At 38.9% G+C, this 18,218-nt stretch overlaps 1 protein-coding gene across 2 annotated transcripts; it reads left to right on the top strand.

Annotated features, from left to right (window-relative positions):
- The first annotated feature begins 9,262 nt into the window (after positions 1 to 9,262).
- Positions 9,263 to 17,695, top strand: LOC131995384 (uncharacterized). Of its 2 annotated transcripts, none has more exons than XM_059364147.1 (3): positions 9,263 to 9,328; positions 9,433 to 9,682; positions 16,871 to 17,695. In XM_059364147.1, exons 2-3 carry the CDS (start codon positions 9,612 to 9,614, stop codon positions 17,391 to 17,393), a joined length of 594 nt encoding a protein of 197 aa, XP_059220130.1. In that variant the 5' UTR covers positions 9,263 to 9,328; positions 9,433 to 9,611; the 3' UTR covers positions 17,394 to 17,695. The 2 variants fall into 2 exon arrangements, with proteins under 2 accessions (XP_059220130.1, XP_059220131.1); XM_059364148.1 differs by adding an exon at positions 10,341 to 10,549 and having other exon boundaries at positions 9,269 to 9,682.
- Positions 17,696 to 18,218: the final 523 nt, after the last annotated feature.

Raw genomic sequence — 18,218 nt, 5'->3', positions numbered from 1 at the left:
ATTTAGCTATGGCCGTGTGTCTGTCTGTCCACGTTAATCGGTAAGCTTATCGATGGGTCTTTCTCTTCTCCTTCTGGGTGTTACAAACAAATGCATTAAGTTATAATAAACTGTACCATTGTAGTGTTGTAGTGTATAAAACGCATGATTTTAGATCTATGCCTGCGGGTTTGTCGTAGTTGAAGGTGTCAAACTACCCTGGTAACCCTGTATAACACAGACCTAAAATCACTTTTCTCACGTCCTCTATGACGGACGAATGCTCAATAATGTGCAATAGTGGCTCGCACAATATCCAGAAACGCCGACAGTGCGAATTTCTGTAACTGAAGATTCCTCTCCAGCTGATATACGACAGCAGACAGTGTCGATGTGGAAATCCTTAAGGAGCAATGCAATATTTGGTAAAAACAAATGTTTAAATATTTGCGTTCATAGAAAAAAAAAAAACGAAAAATACAAATTTGTCTCTTGTGTCTGGTCAATATATTATTTATTTGCTATCTACATCAGTGGAAAGATAAAATGGAGTCTTTCATCAGCATGTCATAAAATTGAATTATTATCAAAATACATTAAGTTCAAATCCCGTTGAATGAGTTGTGAAGCTTTTTAAGGTCGTTAGCTACCATGTAGTCAGAGGTAAATGACCGCAGTTTTGCTTTTTCTAATAAATGCGTTTGCATGTCATGGATCCATTGGAAACAAAATATTGTGCGAAGTATTCGCTTAAATGGGTAATATAGGGCCCACATTTTAACGAGGTCATAAAAAGGAGCTTAAAACTTGAATCGGACAGCACTTATTGATATGTGAGAAGTTTGCCCCTTTTGCCTAACGTCATGTTCTTGGGGAAATTTGCATTTCCATGTGGAAATGGATTAGAACTTCAAAAAAATAAAATAAAATAAAATAAAATAAAATAAATTAAAATAAAATAAAATAAAATAAAATAAAATAAAATAAAATAAAATAAAATAAAATAAAATAAAATAAAATAAAATAAAATAAAATAAAATAAAATAAAATAAAATAAAATCAAATAAAATAAAATAAAATAAAATAACATAAAAATAAAACAAAATAACATATAAATAAAGGAAAATAAAATAGAATAGAATAAAATAAAATAAAATAAAATAAAATAAAATAAAACAAAATAAAACAAAAAAAAAATAAAACAAAATAAAATAAAAAATATTATAATAAAAAAAAACAAAATAGGTTAGGTTTGGTTGAAAAGAGGGTGCAGATATTAATCCGCGCCATGCCACTATGGACATACACCTAAGCCAGTAATCGGCTTGTTGTGAACTCTAAAAACTGAAAAGTAACCTCTAAAAAGAACATTTTAAATTAGGAATTCCGTGATACTTGCAAATTCGTTAATTGTTTTCAATACCACTCCCCTAAGTTGGTTCATGTCTGGTATTGTGTCCCCACCTAAGTGCCGGTATCTGTTAGACGCGAAAGCCGGGCAATGACAAAGGAAATGCTCCAACGTCTCATTATCTTCCCCGCATGCCCTACACATGCTATCACTTGCCGTACCGATTTTACATAAGTGTGCTCGTAGTCCTATGTGTTCCGTCTTGATAATTATACTGACCTCCTTCTTACTTCCTTTCAATAATTGCCTCGTCTTCTCACAATCTGGATCCCCCATAGGATTTTCGCCGTCCTACCGACCGTTTCGCTGTTCCACCATTTTGCATGCGCATTCGTCGTCCATTCCCTTATTTCGGACTGCGTCGATCCGAAAGGCTTCGGGTTATCCAAGGCGTTAATTTCCTTCAGTCAAAGCCTCGTCTTCTCACGATCTGGATCCCCCCATAGAATTTTCGCCGTCCTACCGACCGTTTCGCTGTTCCACCATTTTGCATGCGCATTCGTCGCCCATTCCCTTAACTCGGACTGCGTCGATCCGAAAGGCTTCGGGTTAACCAAGGCGTTAATCTCCTTCTTACACTGCAAGACAGTTTTGTGACAGTTATTGCCCTTATGGCAATTTTACTGTCGGTAAAGATGTTCACACTCGATGTCCTCGCGTTACACACTACTTCACGCATTCCGTGATCGCCCGGATCTCCACCTGCAGGACCGTATTATGGCCAGGCAGTCTAAAGCAGATCTCAGTCCCTGGGTTCCCAATGTAAACCCCCAGGCTCACTCTGTTCTCTAGCTTTGACCCATCTGTGTAACATGATCTTCTAGATGGCAATGCTAGGGTTCCGTCAATCGAAGATAGTGCCGATGGCAGCAGTGCCTCGCACTCGATAGGAAAACTTTTCAGGTTTCCTATCGTCGCCTCGATTATACCGCGATGATATATCCTGCTTCCATCCTCAATCCATTCTCCCATCGCTTTGAGTCTCATAGCCGCAGTGGCTGCTTCACACTTAATCTGTATGTCAATGGTTCGGATATCTAGAATAGTTTCCAGTGCCCTAGTGGGCGTGGTCATCATCGCTCCGCCAATGTCAAGACAACATGTTCTCTGAACCTGTTGTAAAATCCTTATGTTGCACTTTTTCTCCATAGCAGTCTACCAAACTACTGAGGCGTAAGTAAGTATTGATCTAATCACGATCCTTTAGAGCCAGTGGACTATCCTCGAATTCAGGCCCCATTTCGAGCCTACGGCCCGTCTACATAGTGTCCAACATCTTTGAGCCTTCTCAGTACGCTCCTGAATGTGACACTTCAAATTCAGTTTCCTTTCCAAGATCACACCTAAATATTTGACCTTGTCAGATATCGAAATCGTCTTATTGAGGAGACGTGGTGCGTTAAATTGGCCCACCTTCGTCTTCCTCGTGAACGGACATATTTCTGTCTTCTCTGGGTTAACATTGAGACCTCTGGTCTAACCCAGTCATATGCCATATGCAAGACCCTTTCGGCCCTTCTGCATAACTCATTCGGATCCTTACCCCTCAGAAGTATTACAACATCGTCTGCCTAGCAGACGAGTTCAAATCCCTCCTCAGTCAGCATCCGTAATGTGGTCATCCGGTGGTCACCCATGGGAGTGGCGATAAAATGCCCCCCTGTGGCGTACCTTGTGTCACTCCCTTATATTTATGCCAAGGGACACAAAATTTATCCACCTGTTCCTTAGCATACAGCACCCGATACTGTTAAAAGCCCCCTCGATGTCAATAAAAAAAAAAAAACAAAATACAGTAGAATAAAATTAAATTAAATAAAATTAAATTAAATAAACTGAAACGAAATCGGAAAATAAATGCGCTTTTTATGGGGCCAAGACTTTAAATCGAGAGATCGGTCTATATGGCAGCTATATAGAAATCTGGATCTATCTAGGCCAAATTTTAGAAGGATGTCGAAGGACCTAACACAACTCATTCGGCGACATCGGACAATAAAGGCGCCTCTTAAAGGCCCAAAACCTTAAATCGAGAGAACGGTCTATATGGCAGCTAAATCCAAATCTGGACCGATCTGGGCCAAATTGCAAAAAGATGTCGAGGGGCCTAACACAACTCACTATCCCCAATTTCGCCGACATTGGACAATAAATGCGCCTCTAATGGGCCTCAGACCTTAAATCGAGAGGACGGTCTATATGACAAATAGCATATTTTGCCAATGAACATTCCACTAAGGAACGTGGGCAAACTTCTCACATATCAATGGGTGCAGTCCGATTCAAGTTTAAGCTCAATGATAAGGTGCCTCCTTTTTATAGCCGAGTCCGAACGGCGTGCCGCAGTGCGACACCTCTTTGAGGAGAAGTTTTACATTGCATAGTACCTCACAAATGTTGCCAGCATTAGGAGGGGAAAACCACCGCTGAAAAATTTTTTCTGATAATCTCGCCAGGATTCGAACCCAGGCGGACATGCTAACCTCGGCGCTACGGTGACCTCCACGGTCTATATGACAGCTACATGCAAATCTCAAAATCTCGGGGTCAAATTGAGGAAGGATGTCGAGTGGCCTTACACAACTCACTGTCCCAAATTTCAGCAAAATTCGATAATAAATGTGGCTTTTATGGGCTTAAGAGCTTTTAAATCGGCGGATTGGTCTATATGGGGGCTATATCAAGATATAGTCCGATATAGCCCACCTTCGAACTTAAGCTGGCTATGGAAAAAAAAGAATCTGTGCAAAGTTTCAGCTCAATATCTCTAGTTTTAAAGACTGTAGCGTTATCTTAACAGGCAGACGGACGGAAATGGCTAGATCGTCTTAGATTATTACGATGAAGAATATGTGTACTTTATAATGTCGCAAATGGATATTTCGAGGTGTTGGAAACGGAATGACAGAATGAATATACCCCCATCCTTCGGTGGTGGGTATAAAAATAAATAAAAAAAAATTAATACACTTAAAAACATACTGTCATTTATTTTTCTTTTTACAAACTAAAGGTTGTATCCATTATCTTATAATTATATTAAAAACTTTTATATTTACTTGGACTTTTTAATTTTAAAATGAGTCAAAGGCATTTTAAAACAGTTTAATGTCTTAGCGTGTTGGCATTTCTTTTTTTCTCTCTTTTATGCTTGTTGACCCAAAACATTCGTTTTTCCTATCAGTTTATAGGCCTTCTATTTTTATTTCTTGCAACAACAAAAAAAAAAAAAAAACAAATAAAAATGAAGAGATTAGAGAAAATTCATGCGTAAGCAAAAAAAAAAAAAAACAGGCCTAAAAATTAAGGCCAATTCCCGAAAAATAAATAAAAACATTCTGCAGAAAAATTTGGGAACAATACAATGGCACATAAAACCCCAATACGATAGAAATAGGAAAACAATAAATCGTAACTTCACTTTAAATAATATTCTTTAAAGTGAAGTTACGATTTATTGTTTTCCCATATATTATAGGTCTTAATTTTGTTGTTGACATCTTCATGCCAAAGTAAAATTCCAAAAAATTCAAAAAAAAAATCCCTAAACGGGGCAACAATTGTTAATTTAATTCGCATTAATTTTTGGTTTTAAAAAGTTGTGTTCAGCGATCTAAGGATTTTAGGAATCGGTCTAGAAGCAAATAGTTCACACCCAAGTGATACATTTTCACCGCATGTATGTCAGCCACTGGACCCGAATACTGCATACTTTTAGAATGACACTGTAGCATTCTATCAAAAATCGCACAATCTTCAATAAAACGTTTTCACGGTATTTGTATTTATTCAAAATTAACCCAAGTACTGCCTTGGTTACTTGTTTTAGAGCCTCTATTCATATATCCAAAAACAATGGCTAGATAGGTCACTTTAATCTAATAGTTCTCCTAGAGATATCAACGGCAAAGACCACCATTATATCTCATATACAGTCGACTCCGGTTAATTGAAAACAGCAAAATACAAGAATTTTTTTCATTTATCCGATGTTTTCAATTATGCGAAGTCCGGATAACTGAAATATGTTTCAATAATCCGATTTTTGTAGAATCAAGTGTGTTTTCCATTAGCAGAAGTTGAGATAAGTTAAAGGCGTTCAAATTAAAAGATCGTAACGTTGACCAATGTTTATAATGAACTAGCTGACCCGGGCCCGCCCTGCTGCGCCTTCTTTTACTTTATATGGAACAAAATTATTCCTTGGAATATTTATTTTCGACAATTACCGAGCTTTTAGTGAAATACCATGCTACGAAAATAGTATATCGCTTGACTAATAGTTTAACAATATAAGTGCCTTTATCTGAATCCTATATGATCTTTATTGGTCTACGAATTTAAGTTTGGATGTAAGGTGTACTCCATTCTTAAAATGCTTCATTTCAGGCCGATATTCTCATGATATCTGATTTAGTGGTGTTTTCGGGGGAGATGTGGTCCCCCAGATACTTGGCCCTTAAAAGAAATCAGCATATTGCTCTTCTCTCAAATACCATTTATTTAAACCCCATATTGCCATTGGCTTAAGAGGAGTTTACAGGATGAGGCGTCCCCCAAACACATGGCCCCAAAATAGGTTATCAAATTCGTTTTCTACTCTCAAATACCTTAATTTGAGCCCCATATTGCGATGGTCACTAAAAAATTGCTGTTTGTGGGGTATTTTGGGAAAGGGGTAGACCCCGAGAAAATTGGTCCCGAAAATGGTTATAAATTCTTGCTCTACACCCCAATACCTTTCATTTAAGCTCCACATTGACATGGTCGCTAAATATGCCCGATTTAGGGGTGTTTTGGGGATTGGGGTGGTCCCCCAAACACTAAGCCCGGAAAATATATCAGCAACGTGCTCTATTCTCATATATCTATATAGGATTTATTTGAACTCCATATTGCCATTGCCCTCAAAATTGGATATCAAATTCGTTTTCTAATCTCATTTAAACTCCTTATTGCAAAAGTCAACAAATATGTCCGGTTTGGGGTATTGACCCTAAAAACTATAAATGTTTTGTTACACTCTCTTTAAGACCCAAATTGTCTTTTTGAGCAAATACTTCCTATTTGGGGGTTGCTATGGTGGTGGGACATCCCCTAGACAGTTGGTCCCTAATGTTGATATCAGATTCGTGGCCTACTTTAATTTGAGCCCCATATTTCAATAGTCGGCAAACATGACCGGCTTGAGGGGTACTTTGGGGGATGGGCGGTCACTCAGTAAGTTGGCCTTGAAAATATATATCGGATTCGTGTTCCACTTTAAAAACCCTCTTATTTGAGTCTCATATTGCAATAGTCAGAGAGTACTTACTATTTGGGTGGTGTTGTGGGGTGGCCACATAGACACTTTTCCCGAATATTGATATAAAATTCGTGCTTTACTCCCAAAGACCTTTCATTTGAGCCCCATATTGCTATGGTCGTAAATTTGTCCCCTTTGGGGGAACTTTTTGGTGAGAGGCGGCCCCTCAAACACTAAGTCCGATATTTGGATATCAGATTCGTATTCTACGTTCAAATACCTTTTATTTAAGCCCCATATTACCATGGTCAGTAAATAAGTCTTGTTTGGGGTCCCATATTTGGATATCTACTCGCAAATACCTTTCATTTGAGTCCCATATTGCCATGGTTGGTAAATATGTCCGATTTAGGGGTGTTTTGGGGCTTGGGGTGGTCCCCCTAACACTTGGTCCGACAATTGGATATCAGATACGTTTTCTTAGCCTAAATACCTTTCATTTGAGTCCCATATTGTCGTGATTGGTCTTAATATATGTTTGGTAGGTTTTAGGGTGGGTAGCCCCCCTAGGTACCCCATCCGAAATTTGGATATCAAATTTTTATTTTTAAGGTACTATATGAGAGCACACAAAATTTCGCTTAAATCGCACCATCTATCTCCGAGATCTGGCGTTTCTGAAAATTAGGGTAAGGGGGAGGGTCCGCCCCCCCTTTTAGAAATCAGAAAATGTAGTATCCCATTTTCACCACGGGGTCATTATGCACCATCTGTGAAAATTTCAAGAAAATCGGTTCAGCCGTTTCTGAGTCTATAAGGAACACACAAACATACAAACAAACCTACAAACAGACACAAACTCATTTTTATATATAAGATTTTTTCAATTAAGTGGAGTCGATATCTTTGAATATTTGAATGGAATATGAACAAGCAGGCAACCTGGGATTCAAATCTGAGATCGATCGGCTGTAGCCAGCAGCTCGAAGGAGATGCCATAATCGTGCTAGGCTAGAAAATGGGCGTCATTACCAAAGCCTGCAACAAGGCGATGCCGAAAGTCGAAACTCCAGAGTAAACAAAACAGCTATCTACTGGTGGATCGAGACAATCGCCACACTAAGGCAAAACTGTCTTAGATATCGAAGAAAATACAAATACAAGAGCTAAGCAGAGAGGTCAAGCAGCATCAGAAGTCTAAAAAGAGGCAAAGAAATATCTTAGAAACGCCATACAAAATAGTATGAAAGGTCGGCGGGAAGCACTGAGAGAGAATATTAACCGAGATCCGTAGGGCTTTGGCTACAAAGTTTTTGCGAAAAATTCAGAGGGAAGAGCCCAGCAAGCGAGCTAGACGATGAAGCCATGGACAACATTGTAAACGCATTGTTCCCCAGACACAACATATATGCAGGAAATAATGAGATTACACGAGGCTTTGCCCCTTTTACAGTGGAGGCACTTAATTTGGCAGCTGCAAAACTGAAAAATAATAAAGCATCAGGTCCAAATGGAATGCCAACAGAGGTGCTGAAACAAATGGGTGTGGCAAGACCGGAAATACTCCTAAGTATATATATGCGTGCCTTGCCGAAGCTGTTTACCCAGAATACTGGAAAGAACAGAAGTTGGCATTGATTGATAAGCAAGGGAAAGGGAGACGCACTAGCACGCTCGTTCTATAGACCTCTATGCATGCTTAACCCTACTCGAGAGACTTATAAAGGCCAGACTGGAATAAGCTGTAAACACAGGTGCAGGCAGAATACAAGGAAGCCCGGTTTCCGCCCAGGAAAATCAACTATTGGAGCACTAAAAGATGTTGTCGACGAGGTTCTATAAGAAAAAAAAGCAACACAGCAGACCAATCATACTTTAGGCTACCTTTTATGTGAAGAACGCCCATAGAAAAAATCAAGCATGGCGGTAAAAAAGTGACCACATTCGTTCAAAAAAGTGAATCAACACACAGATTAACCATAAATTTTAATAAACCAACAACAGTTTTTGTGTATGAAACGTCTACATCCGTTCACATTCAGGCAACGTCTAGTGCACAGTTTTTTTTAAAGATTGAAAAAAGCTTTTGTGTGGTGCTGGGTATCCAACCTGTGCTCCAACTATTCATTGAATGTTTACAAACGCCTTACCGCATTGCACCACAGCCGCCTATGAGCAAACAATGTTTTGAGATTTATTTCAATTTAAGGTTGGTATGAATACTCATTGTGTGGGGATGATGTTCACAACGATCGGTGCATGAAACAACAACGCGTGTTCACAAAGTCATCCACACTTGTTTACAATATTTCCAACAACATCTGTGTATGATAATGACAACATTAGTGTATGATTTTCAATATCTATTTTTCTGTTAGTGTAGGCGGAAAGACGTCATAGACGCGCTTCAAAGGAAGTAAAAATACTAGGGGAACTTTTAAGAATAATCAAAAGCTACTGTCCAAACTTCGAGCTTGGACTTAGTTTTTTAGCGCCACTGAATTTCCTTTACTCTAGTTATGTATACTTGCCTTAGTCTTAAAGTCATTGTTATGAATTAAACCGAATGAATTATTGTGAATGACTACTTTAGTTTAAACGAGTATTTAAAAAACAAAGAAATTGCACAAAAAGTAACTATCTTGGCAAGTTAGGCTTAAGAACTCGTTCACTTTTGCATAATCGATCAACTGGTGAGCATCTCAACCCTTCTTGAATAAATACACCTACAAATCTAAACCCACGATTTTGTTTTATTTAACCAACTCTCATTATTCGTATCTGCCACTACTTGGAGAATCTGTGGTTACCAAAAACCACATATCTGTTCGCCCTCATCTGTTGTTCGAAGCTCCAGTCCATTTCAATTTTAAAACCAACATACAGTCCACTTCCCTCCTTGGATATTGGTGACATTTCTTCCCGCCTAACCGAGCCCCATCCATTCAGCAGCGTTAACTCCTCAAGGGAGTGAACATGGTCCTTTCGAGAAGAGAGAGTTCCAGTCAAAGAAGATCGCAGCCTCGTGACAAAAGAGAGAGCAGAAGGTAAAGCTTAATAAATTAGAAAATAAGAAAACTAGTTGAATCGGGATGTCTAAGAACAAACAACTCCAAAAGTAGTGCGGACGAAAATTATTAAAAAAAAAAAAAAAACAAAAAGCGTGCGAAACGTAAATTTAAATAAATTTCGAAAGTAAAATTGGTTCTAAAAAAAAAAAAAAAAAAAAAAAATAAAAACGAGGTAAAAATTCTAATCGGAAAGATGAATACATATATACATGTTTATTAGAAATCCACGTGTAAAATATTGAAAATTCTATACTTCGTCATCTAACAAGAAATGTGTTACGTCATGAATGCAAAATCTTTGGTTTAACCGCATAAGAAAAATCCGTTACGAATTGAAGAAACAGTGGAATTGTAAAATTCAAGGGCATACATTTCAATGTCAAATTTTGTTATTTCTCTTTCGCCGTTCTTTTCATAGTTCCCCTTACAATTCCCCTCACCTGTTTCAAAAGTTTGGTTATTTCAAGTTCCATTTGATTCTTTTTCAATTTCTCCCATTGCCATTGTTTTTAATTTAATTGCCATTGCCTCTATCACTCAAAGCTAACATAACCCCTCTCTTTAACATTGACGTACTGATACTCAACATACATGAAAGCTCATTTAACATAACTTGTTTCCAATATGTTTCCAGTTCTGTGGATGATATTTCCAGAGTGATAAGTAAGAATGAAGAAGAAATGACAATGTGAGAAACATACAATTAGTGTTTAGAAATAATAAGAAGATAAGCTGAAATTTATACGCATTAAAATAGAAGACATTTCGCGAACGGTATTAATGATTTGTGATAGTGAATAATTTGCAACATATGCCACAGAATTTACGCAACATCACATTAAGGTAACAATTGATTTTCAATTTCAAATTATCTACATAAAGATACCTTATTTTATGAATAAAATTCCTATAAAGAATAAAAACGAACAAAACAAAACGAAATTCATATGTAAACACTCCCATATGTGATCGTTCCAAGAAATTGAAATCCACATTGAAATATTAGGGTGGCCCGTAATATTATTTTTTTCCCAAATAATTCTAGTTCTTGTATTTGTACATATTGCAAAATTACACCAACGAAAAAAAAAAAAAAAAAACAAAAAAAATAAATAAAAAAGAAAAAATTTACCTTTTGAAATAAATAAAAAATTAAAAAACTATACTCATATGTAGTAACAACATTGCACTCCATGATTCTATTAAATTTGTTGCCAACTAACAAACAATTATAGACATCTACAAATTCTGAATAAAACAAACATATTTTCCACACGTAAAAGAAGGCATATCCTACATATAATGATTATTTCCCCAGTGAAGATGAATTTTTCGCTTTTTTTTGGAAGATACTTAATGTACTGATTGTACACCCCCGAGATAACAGAATAATACTAAAGTTATTCGTGTCGGACAGCATTGTTTCCATATCTCTGATATTGTGGATGAACTTATCCCTATCAAAACTTTGCCCTCTCTATCTATGATCAATTCCGTTTTTTTAAAGGTTTACAATTAACCTTTGTCAACTCCACAGCTTGGACTATCTTGCCTTTTTGATTTCAGCTGGTACTGCTTCTTCAGCGCAGATTGCTCCAGACTTGAAGTTTGACAGCCGGATATTTAGGTTCGATTTTTTAGAACTTAAAAGGGATATTCGATATATCTCTCGAACGAATCTTTCTTGAGAAATTTGTTAGATATATTATTTTTTTTTCTTCGTATAAGTAACTTCGACGACAATAATGGAACCCTCTAACCAGGCGAATTCGGCTACTGGCAGCTCTGCTGTGAAACCTTCCCCTATCCACGAGAAATTTTTGTTTGACTGTGATCATCTGATCAGCTTTTGCACAGCTTTTGAAAAAGTTGACGTTACGGACCAGACTGATTCACTTCTTGAAGTCAAGTTGGACGATTTGGAAGTAAGGTGGAAAAAATTGCAAATAGACTATGAAAGTCTAATGTTGTCTCCCGAAACAACCAATACAAAAGACTTCAAGGAGAATGCTAAAGTGAATTTTAATGTGACCTCAGAGGCATATTATGAGACTCGTTCCCAGATTGTCGACATTCTGAAGATATCAGGAGGGGCTGATTCCAGAACTATGTCAACTAGGAATAGTCTAGCCCCTCAGCACCTTTTCCAGACCAGTTCCAGTGCGCATGTTTCTGATACTTACAGCTCGTGCATAAAAGTCCCGCCATGTGACACGGAGGTATTTAAGGGCAGTTACGAGGAATGGCCCTCCTTTCGTGATATGTTCACGGCCGTTTACGTGAACCACCCTAAACTCACCCGTGCTCAGAAACTTTACCATCTTAGAAATAAGACTAAAGGTAGTGCTGGCGCTATCGTGAAAAGATATACTCTCTGCGATGATAATTTTGATCTCGCATGGGGAGCTTTGAGAACCCGATATGAGAATAAGCGCGTGCTGGTAGACCACCAGCTCAGGATATTATTTGAAATTCCCGTTGCCACAGATGAAAATAGCGAATCTCTTCAAAGGATTCACTCTACAGTTAGTGACTGCCTATGTACACTGAAGTCCTTACAGGTACAGGTAGAATGCTGGGACCCAATATTAATTTATTTGGTGTCTACAAAGCTTCCAAATGAGACTATTTCGTTATGGGAACAATCCCTCAAGTCCCATCGTGAACTGCCAAGTTGGTCTCAAATGGACGAGTTCCTTCTTAATAGATTTGAGGTCGTGGAAAGAATATCCAGCATTAAATCAACGAAGGATAGACATAGTCTCCCATCGGTTTCGTACTCCAAATCCAACGAAAAAATACAGATGTACACATCCCAGGAAAAACTTACAACCTCCTGTACTTTATGCAAAGAGAATCATAGCATACGAACATGCCCAGATTTTCGTAAATTTAAGCCCCAGGAGAGAATAGATTTCGTTTTTAAAAATAAAATCTGTAATAATTGCTTATCAGAGGCTCACATGAAACAAAAGTGCAGGAGTAAGAACACTTGTCTCTCGTGCAGGAAACATCACCATACACTCTTGCACTTAGACCAACCACCGATTCGAAAGTCTGAATCTGGTTCTCAGACTTTTTCACCGAAGCAACAAATCTCGGCAAATAGTATCTCTTCAGAACGACACGAGGATATCTCACAATCGTCATCGGCAGAGTCATACTCCCAGGTACAGGCCAATTTTTCTTCTAACAGTGAAACAATCTTGCTTAGAACAGCGCTTGTTCAAGTCGAACACAATGGTGAACTTTTCACAATTAGGGCTTTAATAGACCCAGGATCCCAAAGAACATTTCTCTCTGAGAGAGTACGAAATATGCTCCAAGTTTCATATCGAAAATCTTCGTTCGAGATATTTGGTATAGGCTGCAAGACACAAAAGGCTCACAAAGAATGTGAACTTGTACTTTTTTCTCGAAGATATAACACACGATGTAGAGTTAATGCCATTGTCTTGCCAAAGGTTACACAGAAGCTTCCTGCTGTTTCTTTTGAAATTCCAAATTCACCAGAACTGCGAGACCTTGATTTAGCAGATCCCAACTTCAATAAATCGTCGAATATCGATTTAGTTCTCGGAAATGACGCTGAGCGATTCATTAATCTCGAGGGTGTTAAGAAGAATATTTGTGGTCTGGCTTCGGCGTACAACACAATATTCGGTTGGGTACTAAGTGGCCCAATGCAGGGTGAGAAGATTCAAGCGTTCACAACGAACGTAATTCCCACCGAAGATGAGAATCTTAGCGAAATTCTTCGAAAATTTTGGGAAATCGAAGAAATCCCATCCATTTCTCCTCGTACAGAATCCGAAATAATTTGTGAAGAGTACTACCTAAAGACGACTACGCGTCTTCCCAATGGTCGATATGTCGTTAGACTCCCCTTTAAAGAGGAATTTCCAAACTCCATTTTTCTTGGCTCTTCAAGATTTCTCGCTCTTGGACAGTATACAAGAATGGAGAAGACACTGATCAAGGATGCCGAGCTTCGAGGGGAATACAGGTCTGTCCTTAAGGAGTATATTTCATTAGGTCATATGGAAGAGACTTCTTCTCTCGAACTAGGCTCCGAAGGTAAATTTAACTCCTTTTACCTCCCTCATCATGCCGTAGTGCGACCGGATCACAAATCAACCAAGGTCAGGGTTGTTTTTAACGCTTCACGCAAGACAAAATCCGATTACTCCCTCAATGATGTACTTCATACCGGTCCCACACTACAAAACGACTTAATTTCCATAATTCTCAACTGGAGAAAATATAAGTACGTATTTTGTGGAGATATCCAAAAAATGTACCGCCAAATCCTGGTACATCCCCAAGATAGAGCGTATCAAAGAATTCTGTTTCAAAATCAAAGCGCAGAGCCTATAAGAGATTACCATTTGAACACGGTCACTTTTGGCATAAATTGCGCTCCCTTTTTGGCAATACGCACTCTACTTCAACTTGCATCTGATTCAGAAACAGAATTCCCCAAAGTCGCATCCATTTTGAGAAAAGAAACATATGTGGATGATATTTTATCTGGTGGATTCACCATCGAAGAAACCATCGAAGCACGAAATGATTTGATCGCTGTCCTCAAATCTGCGGGTTTTCCATTAAAGAAAATTACTGCCAATGCACCGGAGTTATTATCACATTTGCCTCCTGAGGATTTATACGATATGGACTTATTAAAATTGTATGAATCAAGCTCCACTAAAACTCTTGGTATAAAATGGAATGCATTAACAGACTGCTTTTCTTATGCATCCATACCCATAGAGAAAAAATCCCAGGCGACTAAACGTCAAGTTCTTTCCACAGTCGCGAAACTTTTCGACCCCGCCGGTTGGATTACTCCTGTTATTATAAGGTCAAAAATTTTAATGCAGCAGCTCTGGTTGGAAGGTTCCAATTGGGACGAAACGATAAGTCCTGATTCTCTTGATACTTGGAACAACTTAATCGATGATTTAGCACACGTAGAGGATGTCATTATACCTAGATGGATTAAATATTTGCCTACAGATCTCATACAAATACACGGTTTTTGTGATGCCTCAAAAATGGCATACTGCGCTACCGTGTACGTACGATGCCAGACAACGACATCTGTAGTTATTTCCAACCTTCTTATGGCCAAAAGCAAAGTTGCTCCCATTAAGACAGTGTCATTGCCAAAGTTAGAATTAAACGGCGCTGTGCTTCTAGCCAAACTAGTTCGCTACATTTTGAACACTTTTGAGATGAATTTTGGTTCTGTATCATTGTGGACGGATTCGTCTATTGTTTTGGGGTGGCTTTCAAAACCCCCAATGTTATGGGAAACCTACGTCGCAAATAGGGCATCCCAAATTCATGAACTAGTTCCCGACGCCAAGTGGAATTATGTTTCCACTCATGATAACCCGGCTGATATAGGCACTCGCGGTTGTAGACCTCAGGACTTGAAGATCAGTACATTGTGGTGGAATGGTCCGCCTTGGCTTACGAATCCAGAGGGTACTTGGCCAAAAAAGAATCCGCTAGTCCCTCTAAAGGAACATGATGTGGTTCAAATGCATCATGTGGCAGCAGAAAATAACGATATTCTTCTAAGATTCTCATCCTATACAAGGGCATTGAGAGTAATCTCATATATATTTCGCTTCTTCCATAACTCAATGCCTGGAAATACCCGCAAGTACGAATCGTATGATTTGAGCATGCAAGAAATGCAATTCGTGAAATTTCGTCTTATATCACTTGCTCAACGACAATATTTTTCATTAGAATATGAGCTGCTTTTGAACTCAAAGCCACTACCAAATAAAAGCGTTTTATCAACTTTGAACCCTTTTCTGGATTCCAATCAGGTCCTTAGGGTGAATGGACGCCTGTCTGATTCATTTCTTCCATACAGGGAACGCCATCCAATCATTCTACCCGGTAATTCTAGACTTTGCCATCTCTATTTGCTTCACTTGCACTCATTTTTAGTTCATGCGGAATGCAACCAGATGTGTAGATTTGTGCAGACCGAATTTTATGTCTCCAGGTTGAAACCAAGGGTAAAGAGCATTATATATAACTGCAAAGTATGCGTTTTGTACAAACAGAAACAAAACACTCAAATTATGGCACCTTTACCTCTGGAGCGTTGTACTCTATCGCCACCTTTCCATACGACAGGTATAGACTTCGCAGGGCCATTTGAGCTAAAAAGCTCATCCCTTCGCAGGGCACCTACTATAAAGGGATATGTCTGCGTATTTGCATGTTTTGCTACAAGGGCAATACACCTGGAGACATGCTCTGATTTATCATCTGCCGCATTTGAGGCTGCGTTTTACCGCTTCGTTGGGAGGCGAGGGCTCCCTCGTAGGATCGTATCGGATAATGGCAGAAACTTTTTAGGAGCTAGCAGAGCACTAATTCGTGAGTTTTCCCAGTTCATTAAATCTGCTTCTAGCGACATTTCTAAAAAATACGCAGCTCATGGGTTTGAATGGGGATTCATTCCCCCACACGCACCTCACATGGGCGGCCTCTGGGAGGCCGCAGTTAAAAGTTTTAAAATACATTTCAAGAAGATTGCAGGAGCTCATAAATTTACTTTTGAACAGTTTCAAACAATCCTGGCAAGGATTGAAGGCGTTTTAAACTCCCGCCCCATTTCTGCAATGTCGGACGATCCAGCCGACTTAACCGCATTGACCCCAGGCCATTTTCTTAAGGGTTCACCCATATTAGCCTTTCCTGAACCACTTTCTCCCAATATTTCTCTGATAAACCGTTGGTTGAAATTAAAGGCTATTCACCATCAATTCGCCTTGAGATGGAAGGAGGAATATCTCAAGACTCTGCACAAGCGTTATAAATGGAAGACAAAAAAACCCAATTTGAGAGTAGGGGATTTGGTAGCAATAATGGATGATTTGTTACCCCCTAGTGAATGGCGATTAGGAAGAATAGAGAAGACTTATCTAGGTTCGGACAATAATGTTAGAATTGCAGACGTACGTACTGCAACTGGAATTCTAAATCGGCCAATTGTCAAATTATGTTTTCTTCCATTCGAGAATACGACGGAATCAAACTCAAATTAATAAACTCATTCATACTAACCGAAACTAATTTCCTCTCATCTAATTTCACCACTCTCATAACTTATCAACAAAATTTACATTCCAGATCACCCATAAGAGCGCAAATTTCTAAGCCTAATGTGTATAAATGCACGTTGTGCAACCGATTCCATGCTTTAAAAATTTGCCCTAAATTCATAGCGATGACCCCGAAAGAACGTAACATCCTCGTTCTAAAGAAAATATATTGCGTCAACTGTCTAGCAAGAAGTCATCGATTTCGGGATTGTCGATCGGGAAATATGTGCCGGAAATGTGGAAGACCCCACCATACACTGCTGCATCCTAATTATGTGAAAGCACCCAATATGGATCACAAGCGACAACCAGTAAGTCCAAAAGGTTCCAATAGCAACAATCACCGCAATAAATCCGACGTGAGAGAAAACATTCATCGACAACGCTGCCATCGCCGTAATATTAATATCAAGCCTAACAACAACAACAGCAACAACAAAATCCAAACCGACGACACAGCTAACACCAATAGCCCAGCAAAGGCTAATCAACAGATTTTATCTGAAGCTATTCGAGCTTTAGCCTCAGTGCTATGTTCTAACACAAATTGATCTTCTTCTGGCCCGGCGGCATGTCCAAACTTCGAGCTTGGACTTAGTTTTTTAGCGCCACTGAATTTCCTTTACTCTAGTTATGTATACTTGCCTTAGTCTTAAAGTCATTGTTATGAATTAAACCGAATGAATTATTGTGAATGACTACTTTAGTTTAAACGAGTATTTAAAAAACAAAGAAATTCCACAAAAAGTAACTATCTTGGCAAGTTAGGCTTAAGAACTCGTTCACTTTTGCATAATCGATCAACTGGTGAGCATCTCAACCCTTCTTGAATAAATACACCTACAAATCTAAACCCACGATTTTGTTTTATTTAACCAACTCTCATTATTCGTATCTGCCACTACTTGGAGAATCTGTGGTTACCAAAAACCACATATCTGTTCGCCCTCATCTGTTGTTCGAAGCTCCAGTCCATTTCAATTTTAAAACCAACATACAGTCCACTTCCCTCCTTGGATATTGGTGACATTTCTTCCCGCCTAACCGAGCCCCATCCATTCAGCAGCGTTAACTCCTCAAGGGAGTGAACAGCTACTTTGGAGATAGAACTTTGGTCTACGACACGAGTTCTGGTACGAAGAGATTACAGATAACGTCAAGAGCAGCTTAGGGGTCTTTACTGGACCCGGACCTTTGGAACATCAGCTACGACGACAACCTAAGGATGGAATTGCCTGACGAGACTTTTCTCGTAGGCTACGCAGACGACATTGCGGTGTCATACCGCCAAGAAACATAGAAGAGGCACAGCCTAAGCTAACGCACGCCATGATCTGCTAGAGGAACTGGCTACATGAACGCGAACTAGACTGAAC

Source organism: Stomoxys calcitrans, chromosome 2, assembly GCF_963082655.1.
Source record: "Stomoxys calcitrans chromosome 2, idStoCalc2.1, whole genome shotgun sequence".
Lineage (NCBI taxonomy): Eukaryota > Metazoa > Arthropoda > Insecta > Diptera > Muscidae > Stomoxys > Stomoxys calcitrans.
Note: the sequence above shows the minus strand (reverse complement) of the source record. Positions and strands in the feature narration are given on the sequence as shown.

Coding starts and splice junctions, on each gene's coding strand:
- LOC131995384 (XM_059364147.1), top strand. CDS start 9,612: ATGGTCCTTTCGAGAAGAGAGAGTTCCAGTCAAAGAAGATCGCAGCCT. Junction 9,683..16,870: donor GACAAAAGAGAGAGCAGAAG/GTAAAGCTTAAT, acceptor TTTACATTCCAG/ATCACCCATAAGAGCGCAAA.